The 18347-nt window shown below is 36.4% G+C and overlaps 2 protein-coding genes across 2 annotated transcripts; one reads left to right on the top strand and one right to left on the bottom strand.

The window, feature by feature from the left end:
- Positions 1 to 2937: 2937 nt before the first annotated feature.
- LOC104247496 (uncharacterized) lies at positions 2938 to 4368 on the top strand. The gene is made up of 4 exons (XM_070163210.1): positions 2938 to 2966; positions 3348 to 3566; positions 3674 to 3769; positions 3986 to 4368. The coding sequence occupies exons 2-4, from the start codon at positions 3495 to 3497 to the stop codon at positions 4181 to 4183; spliced, it is 366 nt and encodes a 121-aa protein (XP_070019311.1). The 5' UTR covers positions 2938 to 2966; positions 3348 to 3494; the 3' UTR covers positions 4184 to 4368.
- A 5708-nt stretch (positions 4369 to 10076) lies between these two features.
- LOC138883469 (uncharacterized) lies at positions 10077 to 11626 on the bottom strand. Its single transcript, XM_070164158.1, has 4 exons — positions 11480 to 11626; positions 10959 to 11371; positions 10792 to 10858; positions 10077 to 10736 (listed from the first exon to the last, which is right to left on the bottom strand). The coding sequence occupies exons 1-4, from the start codon at positions 11624 to 11626 to the stop codon at positions 10077 to 10079; spliced, it is 1287 nt and encodes a 428-aa protein (XP_070020259.1).
- Between the last annotated feature and the right edge of the window lie 6721 nt (positions 11627 to 18347).

Genomic DNA, 18347 nt, shown 5'->3' with positions numbered 1-18347 from the left:
ACTTTTACGATTGTGTTTTTAGGTTTTTTGAACGAGTTTTTATGTTGTTGATGAAAATTTTATAAATTCTTCAGTGATTAGACGTCCAAATTTTAAAAAATTTTGAGAGTTAAATAGATGATACTATTAAAGTGATGATACCTTAGATAGGAGCTGAAGTTTTTTTCCCCATGTTTTGACATTATTTTTGGATTTGAATTTGTGTTTTGTTTTTTTGTAAAAACTAGAGCATGGGGCTGAATGTTTTGTGTTTTGTAACTGGTGAGTTGAAGTTTTTGTGTTTTGTTACAGGTGAACTTCAGCTCTAGAGCTGAAGGTTTTGTTTTTGTAATCGAACTTCAGCTCTAGAGCTGAAATTTTTGTTTTTATAACGGGTGAACTTCAACTCTAGAGTTTTATTTTGTAACTGTCGAACTTCAGCCTTCTTAGAGATTGAAGTTTTAACTGATCTTTTTGATAATGTCTTGATGTTATTTTTTGTATGTTTTACTTTTTTGAACAGATGGCACCTAAAGCACCTAAAGATCCTAATGCAGCTAAAGTACGCAAAGCAGCTAATGCACCTAAAGCACTTAAAGCACCTAGACTACCTGTAATACCCCCAGGTCCTTATGTCCCTGCTCCTCCACCTACAAGACCAGGTTAAAGATATTTGAGTTTCGAGATTGGTTTAACTCTAAGGGTTACTGGAAGGGAAACCACGATTTGAAGAAATTAATGCAACTTTCTTGACTCCTACACAACGGGATAAGCTTCATAATGGTATATTTCGATACATTATGGCTATGGAGAATTTCAAATGCAGCATGAAGTTGGTTCATTGTCTGTGTCTTTCTCGAATATTCACGAATGATCGAGACTCGATTAGTTTCAAGATTTTTGGCCATGATGTTTCCTTCACCCTTGAAGACTTTCACATTATGTGTGGTTTGCGGATCACAACACATAATGTTGAAAAACCAATTAATCGAGAGAGCAATATTCTGAAGCGCTATTTTGGTAAGTTCAAGGGTGTGACTTTGAAGGATATTCGAGATTTTATGACTCAGAATGAAATTCCAAAGAATGCTGTGAATCACATACACGTATGCGAGAGCGATGATGATACTGTGAAACTTATGGAAATTCTTGTTGTAGATTTATTTTGTTTGGGAAAAAGACCGAGTCATCTGTGATGGAGGAGTATACATCTATTGTTGAAGATGATAAGGTTTGTGCTGAATATCCTTGGGGTAATGTGGCTTATGAGAAGCTCATTTACTCACTGAAACATGCATTGGACAAGCAGAACAAATTCCATGCAACTGAGTATAAACTTGGTGGATTTCCTTATCAATTATGTGCTTGGTTCTATGAGCGCTTCCCAAATATTCGGGAGAAGTATATAAGAGAGGATGAGTACCTTGATACCCCTCAGGTTCCCAGGATGTTACGTTATGTATGTGTGGAAGACCCTAAATTTCCCGAACTTCTTGAGATGTTCAGTAGTCATGAAGTAAGTTACTTTTTTTTTGTCTTTGTGTTAATATGTTGACGTATTAGTTTTCTTCTTCTCATAATATACTTTTTTGTATTAAACAGAAATATCGCAGCTTTAGGATATTGGATATAATTCCTACAAAAGAGGAATTGAATTCAATGCCTTTAATTGGCCAATTACCATGCAACCGGATTCGTTCAAAGGTACTTAACGCGGGTCCTTCAACTGGTGAATCACCATGTACTCTGAGTTGATCAAAAGAATCGAATCGAACTCCTGTTATTGGTGAATCACCACGTAGTCGGAGTCGATCAAAAGAAGCGAATCGAACTCCTTTTATTGGCGAATCATCTCGTACCCAAAGTCGTTCTAACCGTTCTACAAGTGACTTTGATGACAATGAATTACTCGACACAATATGTTCTGTAAGTTTTGATCTGAAGTTTTTTGGTTTTGTGTTTTGTAAAAGTACAACATGTTTGAGCTGAAGTTTTGTTCTATATTTGAATTTTTGTTGTGTGTCTATTCTAGAGATTAATGATGGAGGTTCAAAGGCATGCAGAAAAAGAAAGAAGCACAATCGTGAAAGAAGTTTTTGATAAGTTTAAAAAGGAGGAGCGATCTGCTTTTGTGGATGCAGTTTTTGTAAAAGTGAAGGTAAGCTAATTTATAGAGAAGTCTTTTTATATCTGCTGATGTTATTCAGATTAATCATTGTTAGTAATTTTTTCTCTAGGAATATTTCGATGAGAAGTTTGAACAGTTGTTTAAGATTGTCAACAAATCAAATGGAATGGACGATGGCAATTTTGATTTGAGTAACCATCGAGAATATGATAGGGGGAACGACTGTTACGAACATCCATCGGATATTAATGTTGTTGATGATGCATTAGATAAAGTCGCAGATGTAAATGCTACACGTGAGGAAACAACTTTTGTAGGCGATCAACATGTTCAAGAACAATTTGAAGAGGAACGTCCCAGTGCTGATAGATTAAGCAGAGATGGAAATGATGAAGCACAGTTATCAACTGAGAATATTGGAAGCAAGCAAGGTGCATATAATCAAGTTGTTGAGACTGAAGAACATAATGCTCATGATGCATTGTGTAAAGTCGCAGATGATAATGCTACACATAAGAAAGCGGCTGTTAAAGGCGATGAACATGCTCAACAACAAGGTGGAGAGGAACAATCCAATGTTTGTAGACAGAGTAAAGATGGAAATGATGAAGAGTTAACAACTGAGAAAGGATCAGATGATCAAGTTGTTGGCACTGAAAAACATGCACCGAGTTGTCCTTTGGTAAGTGATATTGAAAAAGGCAATTTGTTTGGCGATGGAGATCAAGCACATGCTGTACTTTAGAACTGAAAGCGAGTGATGTGTCTAGCACTATTGGGAAAGACGATCAGTATGCAGTATTACTAGCTATTTGCAAAGAACTTCTAGGTGGTGATACACAGGAAATTGTTACTACAGGTACAAAGTGTGAAGTTTATAATATTTCAATGATACCTTAGATTGGAGCTGAAGTTTTGTTTCATGTGTTTGTGTTTTTTGTAAAAATTACAGCATGTTTTTTTGCTGAATGTTTTGTTTTGTAACTGGTGAACTTTAGCTCTAGAGCTGAAGTTTTCATTTTTGTAATTGTCGAACTTCAGCTCTAGAGCTGAAGTTTGTTTTTTTGTAACTGTCGAGATTTTAGTTTGTGACTATCTAACTTCAGCCTTCTTAGAGTTGAAGTTTTAACTGTTTTTTATAATATCCTGCAGTGAAATTTTCACTACAGGTATAAATATTTTCTATGTTATATATATAGAAAAACTAGTTGATATATTCACCCTCTTTATGAATATGCAGTGGAAGTTGAAACTAGTTGTGCTTCAATTGACACAACTCAAAAACTCTCTGATGATGCTGAATTGAATGAAGGTATAGTTGAGAAAAACCTTCCAGAGAATACTCCAATTCTCCTCGACGTTGGTTCACAATTGAATGAAGCTGTAAATGCTGATATTGACAAAGGCATTGACAAAGGCATGTAGCCTGGGGAAACCACAGCGGAAGACAAACGTCAAGGTATTCTATAGATCATGAATTTATTATATTTGATTGAAGTATATTTTTTACAGTTTGAAATTTTACATACTTTATTTTCTTTCTTATGTTTTTGAATGATTTTTCAGAAAGACTCGAGACAACTCAAAAAGAATTTGGTGAGCTTATGCAGCTATATGAAAAAGGAGAAATACATATATTCACACATGTTGCCTCACAGAAAGGTGTGAAGTGTGTTGGTATTATTTTATAAAATTTAGTTAGTATTATTTAGTATTTTTTGCATGAAGATACAGGATCTGTTGGAATGCAAACACCATATGTGTCGCAACACTTAGACCAAATAGTTATTTTCTGCAATTCAATTACAAGCTATTTTTTTGCTTAATGTGTGTTTTCTATCAGTTTTATTTATGTTTATATTTTCCTTGCTTTTGCAGATCTCATCTGATGCATCGGAACTTCTTCCAAAACCTAAGAGAAGGAAGATTTCCAGTTCTCCTATGTGTGACACCAGTGATATCCCCAACTTCAATTTATGTTCATTTTCACTTGGTAGTACACAAGGGACTGATTCAGAAGGTAATTCTGCTGCTGTTGTTGTTCGTGAAGAGACACAAGAATGTCGTCAACAGTAGGGAGTTGGTCAAGCATCTGGCACGATGGCTGTAGGTTTTCCCCCTGCTGCTGAACAACAGCAGTTAGTTGTGACGGAACAGCAAGAAGAGCAAGCAAAAAGAAAACCAGATAAAAAAGGAAAAAGGATTCGTATGGAGAGTATTTGGTTGAGATCTCCTTATGTAGTTTATCAAAAAAAAGCAAAGGGGGCAAGATTGGAAAGTAGGAAAGAATACAAGAAGGTGTCCCTTCCATTATGTTAATCAAGATAATGGATTGATCGAAAGATTTACATAGTGGTTGGAGATGGATGCCAGTGAATATGATTCCAATCGATTCAGATTAGCTGGATTTAATATTGCAAAATCATTCTTTACCAAGCTTATGGATCCTGACTCTGATCTTGCGATGAAGTAAGTTATTAAGTTTGTTTTTTGAATTGGTTTTCAACTGTATTTCCCAAAACTTCAGCTTATTTTTTATAGTAAAGTTTTTGCACTGTAATTTGGAAAACTTCAGCTTTATTCATAGTAAAGTGCTGAAGTTTTTTAGCTTATTTGCTAAAACTTCAACCTAACACTTCAAACTGAATATGCTTAAGTTTTTGTCATGCTGTTTGTAGTTTTGTAGTGAGTTTTTTCTAAACTTCATAGTGGTAATTTCACATGTTATCATTTGTTGTTGTTCATTTGCAGCATATTGATGTGGGCATATATTACTTGCGCAAAAAATATTGCTATCACCTTCCACGTTATCCAAAATCAAGATGTGCCGTAACAGATTTACTTTTCGATCAATATATGACTAAGCTGGATGGTATTCATCCTTCAGAAGAAAAGATGAAGATAATTAACAAAAGAAAGCAAAAGAGAATGCATGATCAAAAAAGAGCAAATCAAAGAGAAAGAGGATATCCAAACAACAGGCTGAAGAAGAAGAAGAAGAAGAAGAAGCGATATTCAGCCACTTACGAACTTTAGTTGGTTTGAGGAAGAATCAACGAATGAAAAGGTGGCCAACTACGTAAAAGGCCTCGACCTTTCCTGTGGTATCTCATGGGCATCTGCTAGAAAAGTATTCTTTCCATTTCGACTTAAGCCAAGGACGGGCCAGACATCTACACACTATTTTTTTGGAATTTTGGACTTTAAAGATAAAATTATATATGTGTATGATTCCATGGGCAGTGTAACATACGATCGTGCGCTTGAACATGTCAGAATTTATGCCCGGTTGATCCCACACTGTCTCAAATGCTTGGATTTTGGGGCACACAATAAATTTTATGGGGAAAGTCCTGTGGAAAAATTTCAAATTATGTGGATGAAGACACCGCAAGACTAACAAGTACGTGTTTCGCATATGTTTTACCATGCATCTTATGTTTATTATTTTTTGCCCTTGTGTTAACTATTCTTCAATTTCTTTTTTCATGTGTTTTTTGTAGTGTTGATTGTGGTATATTTGCTCTTAAGTTTATTGATATGCGGTTGAAGAAAGAAGATGTCTTCAATTTCGATCAAAGTCAGTCATTGACATTCAGGAGAGAATTGGCTGCCAATCTTTGGGCTCATGGAAAGTGGAAAAAGATAGCGGCTATGAAACTCCAGAAGAACAAGAAAGACATGATTATGGAGATTTTGAAGAGACTCTCTGTGAATTTTTTGATTAGAGGATTGGTTGAACATAATTTGGATTTTATGAATATACATTAATTATTTTTTTAGTTCACTTTTGTGTCATACAAATATGTTTGTGTCTTTTATCATGAATTTTAAGTACATTTTTGTTTGAAAAAACTTAAGCATGAAGTAAATGACTTCTGCTTTTTAAGCTGAAGTTTTGGTTAAAAGTCATAACAAAACTATTGAATCCAACACAAAAACTTCAGCTTATCGGGTGCTGAAGTTTTTAGAAATATACTAAAAAACTTTAGCACATTGGGCCGAAGATTTTTGAAAATGTTTTACGACAAAAACTATTGAATCCAACACAAAAACTTCAGCTTATCACGTGCTGAAGTCTTTAGAAATATACTAAAAAACTTCAGCACATTGAGCCGAAGTTTTTTGAAAAAGATTTACGACAAAAACTATTGAATCCAATACAAAAACTTTAGCTTATCGGGTGCTGAAGTCTTTAGAAATATACTAAAAAACTTCAGGACATTGGGCCGATGTTTTTTGAAAAAGCTTTACGACAAAAACTATTGAATCCAACACAAAAACTTCAGCTTATCGGGTGCTGAAGTTTTTAGAAATATACTAAACACTTAAGCACATTGGGGCGAAGATTTTTGAAAAAGCTTTACGACAAAAACTTTAGCATGTTTTGGTATTTTTTTTTAACTTGATACTTATCTTTTTTGCATTTTCTAGCTACTTTTTGTCATTTATCACCTATATCACCTACTTTTTGTGGCCTTATTTTTTACTATTTTTTATTGCATTTACCAACTACTAGCATTTAGCACTTATTTGTTTTGCCAACTACTTACATTCAATTTCTGTGAACAAAAAATAGTTAACAATCTCTTCAGCATTTATAGATATTAAATTGATTAGGTGCACTCTTTGGCTATATTAACAATCTCTTCACTTGAAAATTTCATAGTCATCCATAGACTTCCATCATATTTCTTTAAATTTGTATTCAAAGAAAAACAAGAAAATGTTGGCTAAGACATGCTTATTGGGTGTAGCAGGGAGTTCGTGGGGAGCAAAGATAGTGAAGGAGAAGTCCAAAATACTTCATATGTGACGGAGAGTGGCCACATCAAATACTCGAGCTCCAGGACAATTTGCTCTTTTTACTAGTTGATAAATTTAACTTTTAGGAAAAAGAGCAAATTTCCCAGGGCTCGAGTATTTGATGTGGCCACTCTCCGTCACATATGAAGTATTTTGGACTTCTCTTTCACTATCTTTGCTTCCCACGAATTCCCAGATGCACACCAGTAAACATGTCTTTGGCCAATATTTTCTTATTTTTTTCTTATGAAAGAAGACGATAGTTGCTAAAAAAATCATAGTACTAAACTTCGTCAACCTGTGTCAGGTGCTCGTATTGCCACTTTTGTGAATCAGTTGAAGACATAGTGAAGGTTCATGAAATGTGGTTAAGAAAACCAAGAAGAGCAACTAGGATATGACTATGGAGAATATGAAGACACTCTGTGAACTTTTTGAATAGAGAATAACTTGTAAACAAAAAACTAATTTTTTCTTTTTTTCCAAGGATGTAAGTGAAAACAAAATTGGATTTGTGAATATACATTATTTTGTGTGAATTATGTGACTTGGATTGATTCAAATATGTTTGTGTGTTTTTCCATGAATTTCAAGTATATTTTTGTTGAAATTTAGCATGCTAAACTTGAGCATGAAGTAACTAACTTTTGCTTTTTAAGCTGAAGTTTTGGTTAAAAGTCATAACAAAAGTGTCAAATGTACGACAAAAACTTCAGCTCATCACTAAATACACTAAAGCAGTTTCTGCGTAAGTTATTTGAAAAAGCTTTACGACAAAAATTATTGAGTCCAGGACAATAACTTCAGCTTATCAGGTGCAAAAGTTTTTGTAAATGCACTAAATAACTTCAGCACATTGGGCTGAAGTTATTGAAAAAGCTTTACGACAAAACTATTGAATCCACGATGAAAAGCTTCAGCTTATGATGTGCTGAAGTTTTTAGAAATGAACTAAATAACTTCAGCACATTGGGCTGAAGATTTTGAAAAAGCTTATGACAAAAACTTCGGCATGTTTTGGTATTTTTTTAAGTTGATACTTATCTTTTTTGCATTTACTATCTACTTTTTATCTTTTGTCACCTATTTCATCTTTCATTTAACTTTTTTTTCACTATATAGTAAATGATCCAAAAAGATATTTTTCAGGCTGAAGTTATTTTTTTACTATAGAAAAACTGTGGGCTTTATTAGGGCTGAAGTTACATTTCTTTTTGCATTTACCACATACTTGTTTTTACCACCTACTTATCTTGTATCATTCAATTTCTCTGAACGTAAAGCACTAAAAATAGCTGAAAAGTTACTTTTACATTTATAAATATTAAATTGATTAGGTGAACTCTTTGTCTATATTAAGAATCTCTTCACTTGAAAATTTAATAGTCATTCATAGACATCCATCATATTTCTTTAAATTTATATTCATCCTTATTCTTTCAGCTTTTGTTAAAGAAAAAATGTCTGGTGCAAGCGAAAGTAGGAAGCCTAATATGGATGAAATTATGTAGAAGTGGGAGAGTTTGAAGTGTGAGTGGTACAATAACAAAGCGATGGCTAATCTTATGCTTTTGTGGGATCAAATAAAGGCTAATTGAGAGAGAATCAGACCAAAGCTCTTTGCGAATGAATCATTCTAGAACAGGCTTAACCTGGAACGTAGTTGTGGAGGTTATTCAACCTCGTTCGACAAGGTTGTTCAACAGTTTGATAGTTTTCAGTTTCCCAGCTGGAATGACTATTCCAAGCTGCAAAACAACCTAAAGACTCTTCTTACTCTTATGGACAGAGTAATCGTCGAACAAAGTCAGCTGCGTGATGAATTCAACAAGTTGAAGATTGATCTTCTTGGATTCAGTGGTCTTTTGCACGACTACCCTATAGTTATCTCCGATGCTGATGATGATGAGATATTTAGAGAAATTGAGGAGTACTATGATGATGATGATGATGGTGATGATTGTTAGTGTTTGTAATCCTTTTTTTATGTTTTAATGTTATACTTTGTTGTTTACTTCAGCCCATAGAGCTGAAGTTTTTAGGTTCATTTTGTATAACTTCAGCCCAGAGAGCTGAAGTTTTGTTTGTATTTTGTTTGTTGTTCTCATCTCTTTTATATTAATGTAATTGTCATCCTCTTTGTTATTAGATTTCTATTGCATTATCCTTGTTATTTGTTGGTATTTGCTTTATATTTATTAGTTGCAGTATGGTTCTTAGTTTTTATTAAGTTCTTTTTCTATAACTTCAGCTTAGAGATGCTGCAGCTTTTGTTTGTACATGCATTTCTTTTTGTGTGCTGTACGTGTATGTGTGTGTGTGAGTGTGTGTATATGTGTGTGTGTGTGTGTGTGTGTATGTTTGTTTAAGGATATGTATTTCACATACTGTAAGCTGATGTTTTTTGTCGCAGAAGTCATTGCGTACTTTTTTAAAATGCAACCAAACCTGTAAGCCTGCGCAACAAAAATGAGTGATTTGTACTTTAGCAGTATATAAAATAGTCCAAGAGCTTATTTTTTTTATTCCTATAAAAAAATCACATTTCAATTATGTCATACAATAAAGAAAGTCTAAATTCAGACCAAGGATTATTGAAGGTTAGAGTATTTTTCAGTGTATTTCTTGGAATATGGATGAGGTGCTGGAGAAGATAAACAAGTTGTTCTGTTATGCCCAACTTGTTTACATCGACTGAATTTGGTAGACTTGAATGGTACTGATTTAGTCGCAGGTATATGCCTCTTCTTTTGTCTCCTTTCTTGTAAAATCTCTACATCGAGAGGTTTTGTGATCTCAAATTGTACATTTTGTGGTATATCCCATGATTTTTGATCTCCCACGGTATTCACATGTCCTTCATATGTTTTCAACCATGTTTTCCTTGAATACCAATTTGAGCAGTAATCAGATTTCTGCAAATATCTCTAATTTATAGCAGCAATTGCATGTGGACAGGGCAATTCATCAAGTTGGAATTGCAGGCAGTCACAAGTTCTCTTCTTTAAGTCCACAATGAATTCGATTCCTTCACTATTTATTCTAAACAACATTGAGTCAAGGTTGAACACCTAACAAGGAATAAAAAATTAAGACAAACTATATTAGTGTATTTTTGCTTCAAAAAGAAAAAGTATGAAATTTTTTAAATGTAAGCAGTAAATCACTGCAACAGATATAAAAAGTTGAAGTTAATAAATATACCCACAAATGTTTTGCAAGCCAAGTCCATCTTCTTAGTCATCTCTTCTTCTGCCCATATTGATACTCTGTGAAAAGTTTCATTTGCCTTTTTTCTCCGTTTGTAAAACCACTCTCCCAACATTTCTTGGATGAAATCTAACATTCTTAAAATAGGCATTTCTCTCCCTTTTAGTAAAACGGAATTCATTGATTCTACTATGTTTGTTGTTAGCATATAATAACGTCGTTGTGGGAACCACGATCGAGCCCATCTCTCGGGAGGCTCTTCCATTATGTAATTGTATGTTTTCTTGTCAATACTTTTGAGTTGGGACATTAACTGATTAAAATCTTCATGTTTGTATGACCTTGCAACACTTTGAAAAAGATTTATTACTGTGGCTTTTGCATGTCTTTGCTTTAAATTTTTTTCAAAGTGATAGAGGCATATACCATGGTGAGCTTCAGGAAAAACTTTTCTAATCCCATTTACAATCGATTGGTTTCTATCTGACAAGAAAAGCAGTTCATGACGGACTTGAATTGCTTTTCTCATTTCCCCAAAGAACCAAATGTATGCCTCATTGTTTTCTGAATCTGCTACACCAAAACATAGAGAAAAGATTTGATTGTTTGCATCCTTTGATACAAAAACAAATAGAACACCACGAGTCTAAAAACATTGCATCTACTACAATAACAGGTCTATAGTAGTACCAACCAACTATTGATGCCGAATGAGCAAAGAACATGTAAGCAAATCTGTACAGTGAAACACAAAAAAAACAAATCATAAGATGTGAAGTTTTTCAAATAGGAACATTTGAAACTTCAGGCTGATGGTTAGTATTGTTTTGCTTACCTATTCTGCGCATCTCTTTTTATGCTTGTGTACGTTCCTGGGTTTTTGCCCGCCATCATGTGAAGGTATGGAGGAAGAATCTGGTAGTTCTCTTCAGGTATTCCCCTTATGCAAGCAACAACTTTTTGAATAGCACACCATGCCTTGTGATAATCAATGTCAATTCTAAATTTCTTTTTCATTTCATTTTCTACAAAGGCTAGTGTAACCTCTATCTTTTTGCCTCGAACATGTTCTATAATTTGTTCACTTATAAAATTTGATGTAGCATGCTTCTGATCTGATTTTCTTGCATCAACCGAGCATTCATGGATGTTATGATATTTTATCACCCTGAATAGTGTGGAATATTTTATTCTGGTAGCACGTACATTCCAATCACATTTGTCCACGATGCATTTCAGCTCGTATCTCTTTAAACATGATCTAACAACAGTGAATTCAACTTTCTGGTTTATCTCAAAGCTGCAGAAAAATTTAGTCATGTTTTGTTTGTTCTAAAAAATTGATCCAACTCTTACTTCCTCAGGCAACACATCGTGCCTAAGTATTTTACATGGTGGAGATTCTTTCAGCTTTCTCCTTACTCTTTTTCTTGATTTCTGAGAAGCACTAGAACTTTCAGCAATTTCTTCAATTTTATCTGATGTTATCAGTATAAGCTCCATGTTTATTTCATCTTCGTTGTTGCTTATCATTGCAGAAGGTAACAAAAAGCTTTGTTAGATTGTGTGTTGGTTGTCAATTTGCATTATTAGTTGTCCTTCTTCTTGGTCATCGACAAACTGGGATGAATTTATTGGAGGAGGGGTAATTGTTGCAGCATTATATATTCTGAAGCAGCTGTAATGTTAGAAGGTTGTTGCTCGTTGTCTACTTCCATTATTGGATGTCCTACTTTATGTTGATAATCAGCAAAAGGTTCTGAATCTATCTCATATGCAAGCGATTGTTTGAATGCTACAAATTCTGAAGGATGTATTTTTTCGATGATGAAATGGCAATTCTTGTAGGGTGAATCAGTTGTAAGCAAATGTATACAGGTACTGAGTTCTTCATCTAAAGTTACAAGCATTCCTTTTCTTGTATTTAGTTTGATATCAAACCATACTTTTAGTGCATATCTGGTTGAATCAATATTTGCAACTTCACAAATTTTCTTCAAGAAAGTATTGAATGATATGTGCTTATTAAGTAGAATAAGTTTTGTATCATGATCCAAGTATTTGAAATCAGGAGTCCAACTCCCATTGAAAGTTATAACAACGCAAATCGAACTCATCCTGCAGATTTATGTTAGTGGCAAGTATTAGGAAAGTGAACAAAGGAATTTTTAGGTTGTTTGAGCTGAACTTTTTTGGAAAACGATGTATGACATAATTAATGAATGCTGTACAGAAAACTTCAGCTTATTAAGTGCAGAAGTTTTTAGAAATAAGCTATCACGACCCCAATCCCCGGTCGTGATGGCACCCAACACGATGCTAGGCAAGCCCGACCAATTCGTCACTCACAATCCCTTATTAGAATTCATTACCAATTAATAGAATTTAATGCCAAATTAACATGATTATAACTCTGTAGTAATAGATAAACAGTACGAAAAATCCATAAAATATCAATATAAATCCCACCGATCTGGTGTCACGAGCCAAGAGCCTCTAATACAAGTCTGTGTAGCAACCTATACATAAAGTTGTCTAGAATGCGGAAAATAAAGAGGATAAGGGGAGAAATCGGGTCCTGCGAACGCCATGCAGCTACCTTAATGACTTCGGGATAAGTTGAACAGCAGCTGAAAGCTCAAACTATGCCTCCGGGATACCTGTATCTGCACACATGGTGCAGGGAGTAAAGTGAGTACTCCAACTCAGTGATTAATAGCAATAAATAATGACTGATGGAAAGAAAACTCGTAAAACACTACGCGGTTCTATATTAAAACAGTGAGAATATAAAAAAAACAACAACTGAATGAAGAAGTTAGTTAAAAGTCCTTTAAGCCAGTATTCATTTCATTTACTCCTCACGATAACCGAATTCATATTTATACTGCTGCGGCGTGCAACCCGATCCATATAGTATACTGCTGCGGCGCGCAACCCGATCCATATATATATACTGCTGCGGCGTGCAACCCGATCCAAGAATAGTCGACTGCGCTCACTGGGGGTGTGCAAACTCCGGAGGGGCTCTTTCAGCCCAAACGCTATACTACTACGGCGTGCAGTCCGACCAATATAATATACTACTACGGCTTGCAGTCCGACCCATATAATATACTACTGCGGCATGCAGTCCGATCCATATAATATACTACTGCGGCGTGCAGTCCGATCCATATAATATACTATACTGCTGCGGCGTGCAGCCCGATCCATAGCATATCAAATACCCTCACAATGGGGTTCTCGACCCCTCTCAGTCAATATAGACTTGGCCTCTCGGGCACACTAAGATAAGACGGGGTTCTTAACCCACACGTTACTCTCATTAGGATTCAACAATTTCTAAAGCTGGTTCATATTATGTTTATCAGTTAAGAACATAACTGAGGGTATGATTTCGACAAGAAAAGTGAGGTCAACCAATACAAATGCCCCTAAAGGTTCTACAGATCGGCACAAGTCCCCAAACATGGCAACTAGCCCATAATATAATGATATTAATTAAGTCTCAGTCAAAAGTACAGTAGAGTCATCAAACGGGATGGACCGAGTCCAAATCCCCAGTAGTAACAGACCCCACGCTCATCAAACAGTGTGTGTCTCATCTCAACATAGTACCTCATTGTGCAAATTCGGGGTTTCAAACCTTCAGAACATCATTTATAACCATTACTCACCTCAAGACGGTCAAAGTCTAGCTCGCAATGCCCTTGCCTCTCAAATTAGCCTCCTCGTGCGACGAATTTGCTCAAAATCACAATGAATATGTCGCATTATGCTAAAGATACAATACCTAATCGAAAACACTCGATAAATATCAAAATTAACGAATTTGACAAAACCCGAGCCCCGTGCCCATGTCTCGAAACTCAAAATTTTTTACGTCATCGGGTTCCTTATCTCGCCACGAGTCTATACATACAAAAATCTCTCAAATCGGACCACAAATGGCCCCTCAAATCCCAAATTTAGAATTTCAATTTCAAGCCCTAATTTCTTACAATTTGGCTATATTTTCATGAATTTCAAGGATGATTTCACAATATAATCATGTATTTAGTTCATAGGACTTACCTCCAATCACTTCCCGTCAAAACCCCTTCAATTCCCGTCCAAAAGCTCTCAAGGTTGCTCAAAAATGGTGGAAAAATGGGTTTGGTTCGCGGATGAAATGTTTTTAACATTCTGCCCGGGTACTGTAGCTAACCCTATGCGATCGCATTAGAGCTCCTGCGATCGCATAGAACAAAATTCCCGAGCACTGTAGCTAACCCTATGCGATCGCATAGAACAAAATTCCAGGGCATTGTATCTAACCCTATGCGATCGCAACACCTTCTATGCAATCGCATAGAGCAAAATTGCTCTGCACTGACTGCTGCATTTCTGCAGCATTTTCCAACTTCAAAAATTCCCGTTAGCCATCCGAAATCACCCCGAGGCCCCCGGGACCTCAACCAAATGCACAAACATATCTTAAAACATCATCCAAACTTTCTCCAATCATCAAAACACCTCAACTAACACTAAAGTCATCGAATTACATCGAATTCAAGCCTAAGTTCTTTTAAAACATCTAAAATACGCATTCGATCGAAAACCCAACCAAACCACGTCCGAATGACCTGAAAATTTGCACTTGCATCCCAAATCACTTAACGGAGCTACAACAACTCTCGAAAATTCCATTCCGACTCTCGGATCAAAATCTTACCTAACAACCGGAAATCGCCAAAATACTAACTTCACCAATTCAAGCCTAATTCTACGCCGGACCTCCAAAATTATTTCCGATCACACTCCTAAGTCACAAATCATACCCCGAAGTTAACCGAATCATCGAAATTCAAATTCGAGCCCTCTAACACATAAGTCAACGTCCGGTTGACTTTTCCAACACAAACCTTCCTTAAAGAGACTAAGTGTCTCATTTCTTATCAAAACCACTCCAATTCAACTCATCCACATAAGCATAACAAAATAGGTAGTGGAAAAAATAGGGCGGTAACTCATGAGACGACGGGTCGGGTCGTCTCATTCTCCCCAACTTAAACAAACGCTCGTCCTCGAGCGTACCCAAAGTTGTCCTAGAAGCCAACCAAAAGCTGAATGACCTTATCAAGAATAAACCCGGGGATGATCCCACGTCACCCTATATCTCACATGGGTCCGATAATGCGTTTTAACTAAAATCACACAATCTAGTCTAGCCCATAAATCATAGAGCCACATTTCACCTTTTCGGAATCATACACAAGATCAGAACCTCACACCTACATTCAGAATAAGTCTGAACCAGCTGTAATAGACCATGCCTGCAACCTTAGGTGCAATTATATGATATACCAATAACTCAAACAAATGCAGCGATAACTTCCATTCATAGCAGCTGCCCACAACAACCAAATACCGATAGAAATCTCTTATTAGCCAAGGTCTCATTCCAACACTCTCATATACTGCCAACGATAATTGAAACACGCAATAAACCATAACCATTGCTCAGATCAACCATTCATGAGGCCATTTCTCCTCTAGCAATTATCATAACAAATTTTTGAACCGAACCTTGATATTTACCCATCAAACATGCTGAAATCAAATCCGTTTGTATTCATTAATGACCCCAACGATCACTTCGAACCCAACACACCACTCTGGTGACATGACACATGAATACATTCCTAAGCCACAACTTGCATAATACGTGCACCAATAAGAAACGGTCCGAACATACTCAAATCATGAAAATGACTCAACTGAGAGAGTTGTACCTCAAACTCACCAGTACTGCCACAACACAAGGCTGAGACCCTATCTCACATCATAGAAATAGGACACACAAATTTGACCCGCAAGGTCATGTTTCCACACAGCTTTGCTGCAACGCGCGATCCTATCCAAATACTACTCCACATGAAACACCTCAAGTCACTATGCTTGAAATCGACAACCATGCTCAATTGATGTCTGGAGCCAAAGCAAATCATTACACCAACGGTGAAACAAATAACACACACCACGCAAACCTGATAGAACATAACCGGTACGTTATTCACCGAGCAACACCCAATTACTCATCCCGCTCGACTTCCACTACTACAACTCCTATCGCAGCCAGACGATCCAGTGCCCGACACCAAATTAATACTGAAATCAACAACCTTTCTCGGCGACATGCCTAGCCACACGAAACGCATCCAAAAAGTCCCTCAACACTGGAACTGAATTAATGATAGCAACCTTTGCACTGACATCCATCACGAATGCCCAATTAAGAAATCAATCCTTCCCAATCGTCCGTTGGTTCTTTGAAATATAAACAACTATGCTAGAACATAATCCAACGCACTTCATCACTCAACCCGTGGCATTTTCGGTATTGCCCGTAGCGCAATAGTTCAAAATCACTCAACACTAAGACAACCGGTCTGAATTTTTACATCACATCTAAAATCTAACATGCCAGCAAACAAAGATCCACTCGAGCCTCCAAATCCCGATTGCCGCTAAACGGTGCCGAATACACACGATCCACCACCACAACCCAGCCTATACATGAGAACTCCCAGTCTTCAACTCCATATGGCACACAAATCATCATACCTGATTCCAGTTTCCACCGTGCGAATACATGCACACCTTTAATACCCAATCATCCCACCATAAATACTCTAAAATTTCCATGTGCCATACAAGCAACTCGAATATCAGCAGTCAATCCAGCCTTAAAGTGCCGCAATACTATTGAAGTGCCATCAACTTAATCACATTGGCCTTTTTCTGAAACATATACCCTCGATAAATCACTATGATTAGAAATACAATTTCCTTAATCATCTGAAGATCATTCACCCTAATCATCTGAAGCTCATTTCTCTAATCACCTAAAGCTGCCCGTACTGCCTAAGAATGTTATGAATTTCCATTCAGAACTGAACCATAACCTTACACATGCAAATCTCAATCCTTCACAACATATCGCATATACCATATCATCCTAAGGTAACATGAGGACTTCACCTCCTTTCTTAACGATGAACGTTTACGTACTCAACTAGTCAAGAACTTCCATTGATCTCATCTAGAAGAAAAATCATTACACATCCCATGCTTTGCATGACATACATAGGTCTTGTTCAAATTCTTACAATACCGACACGACGGATGAGATATGTATAAATTCATAACACCGCCGAATCAACAATTCATTGGGTCTATACTTCTGGCAAGAGCTATCACCTCATTATGAACCAAACAATGGTCTTAGCCCCTTATTTTACTTCATATACTCAGATTGCACTGATCTCGAATTCAATGATCTCGTCTCACCCATTACGAACTGCTCAGGCAATAAGCCACCCCAGACATAATCAAAATCCGAATATGATACCCTAATATGCCAATAGGATACCAATTCGAACGCGATACAAAAAAGAAAACGAACTCTGGAAGGAATTACCAATCCTACGCACTAATACAAACTTTCCTTAGAAAACATGAAGCAAGGCATACAAAATAGCATATAGAAAACTATACTCAACATCACACTGTTGCGGCGTGCAACCCGATCCAGATAACATACCCATGGCGGCGTGCCACCCGATCCACACATAGATCTCACATAAGGAGATGCACATCGAGCCAAATTTGCTCATTACAACAAAATACCGAGTATCGGTCGTAAGCATGCTAAGTGCATAATAATATCTCTGAGGGACATATAGCGTTATAAGCTACAAAACTCAAGCACAACTGAGGTGCGATGTACAATCTGAATTTCAAGAGCCAAGATGCTCATATAACGTCATTCCTACGCGGATTCTCAACACATAGAAATTTCTCAAGCCGTCTCACAACTCACACGGTGCAATGCATCACTACACGAAATATCTGACAATGAAACATCAACCTAACTACTCCTCCATGAGGACCGCGTTACTAAAATGCACACATCTGGCCTGATATAGAGCCATTATTCACATTAAATCTATCCACCTACTTCAAGTTGATTCTGATCACACTGAACTAGTCTGATAACCTTTTAAAGGTCCATAATAACTCCCATTTTTCTCATAACACACAAGAACAACCATCACAAACGGAGTAATCCTCCCCAGTTCACAACCCAATATGCCAAGTGACCTCCAGGCATGAATCTTCAATTTAACGACACCATCACAAACTTCATACTTGGTTTACATCTTTAATCAATCAAGTG

This window comes from Nicotiana sylvestris, chromosome 12, assembly GCF_000393655.2.
Source record: "Nicotiana sylvestris chromosome 12, ASM39365v2, whole genome shotgun sequence".
In the NCBI taxonomy this organism is placed as follows: domain Eukaryota; kingdom Viridiplantae; phylum Streptophyta; class Magnoliopsida; order Solanales; family Solanaceae; genus Nicotiana; species Nicotiana sylvestris.
This window is presented reverse-complemented; position numbering and strand designations above follow the sequence as displayed.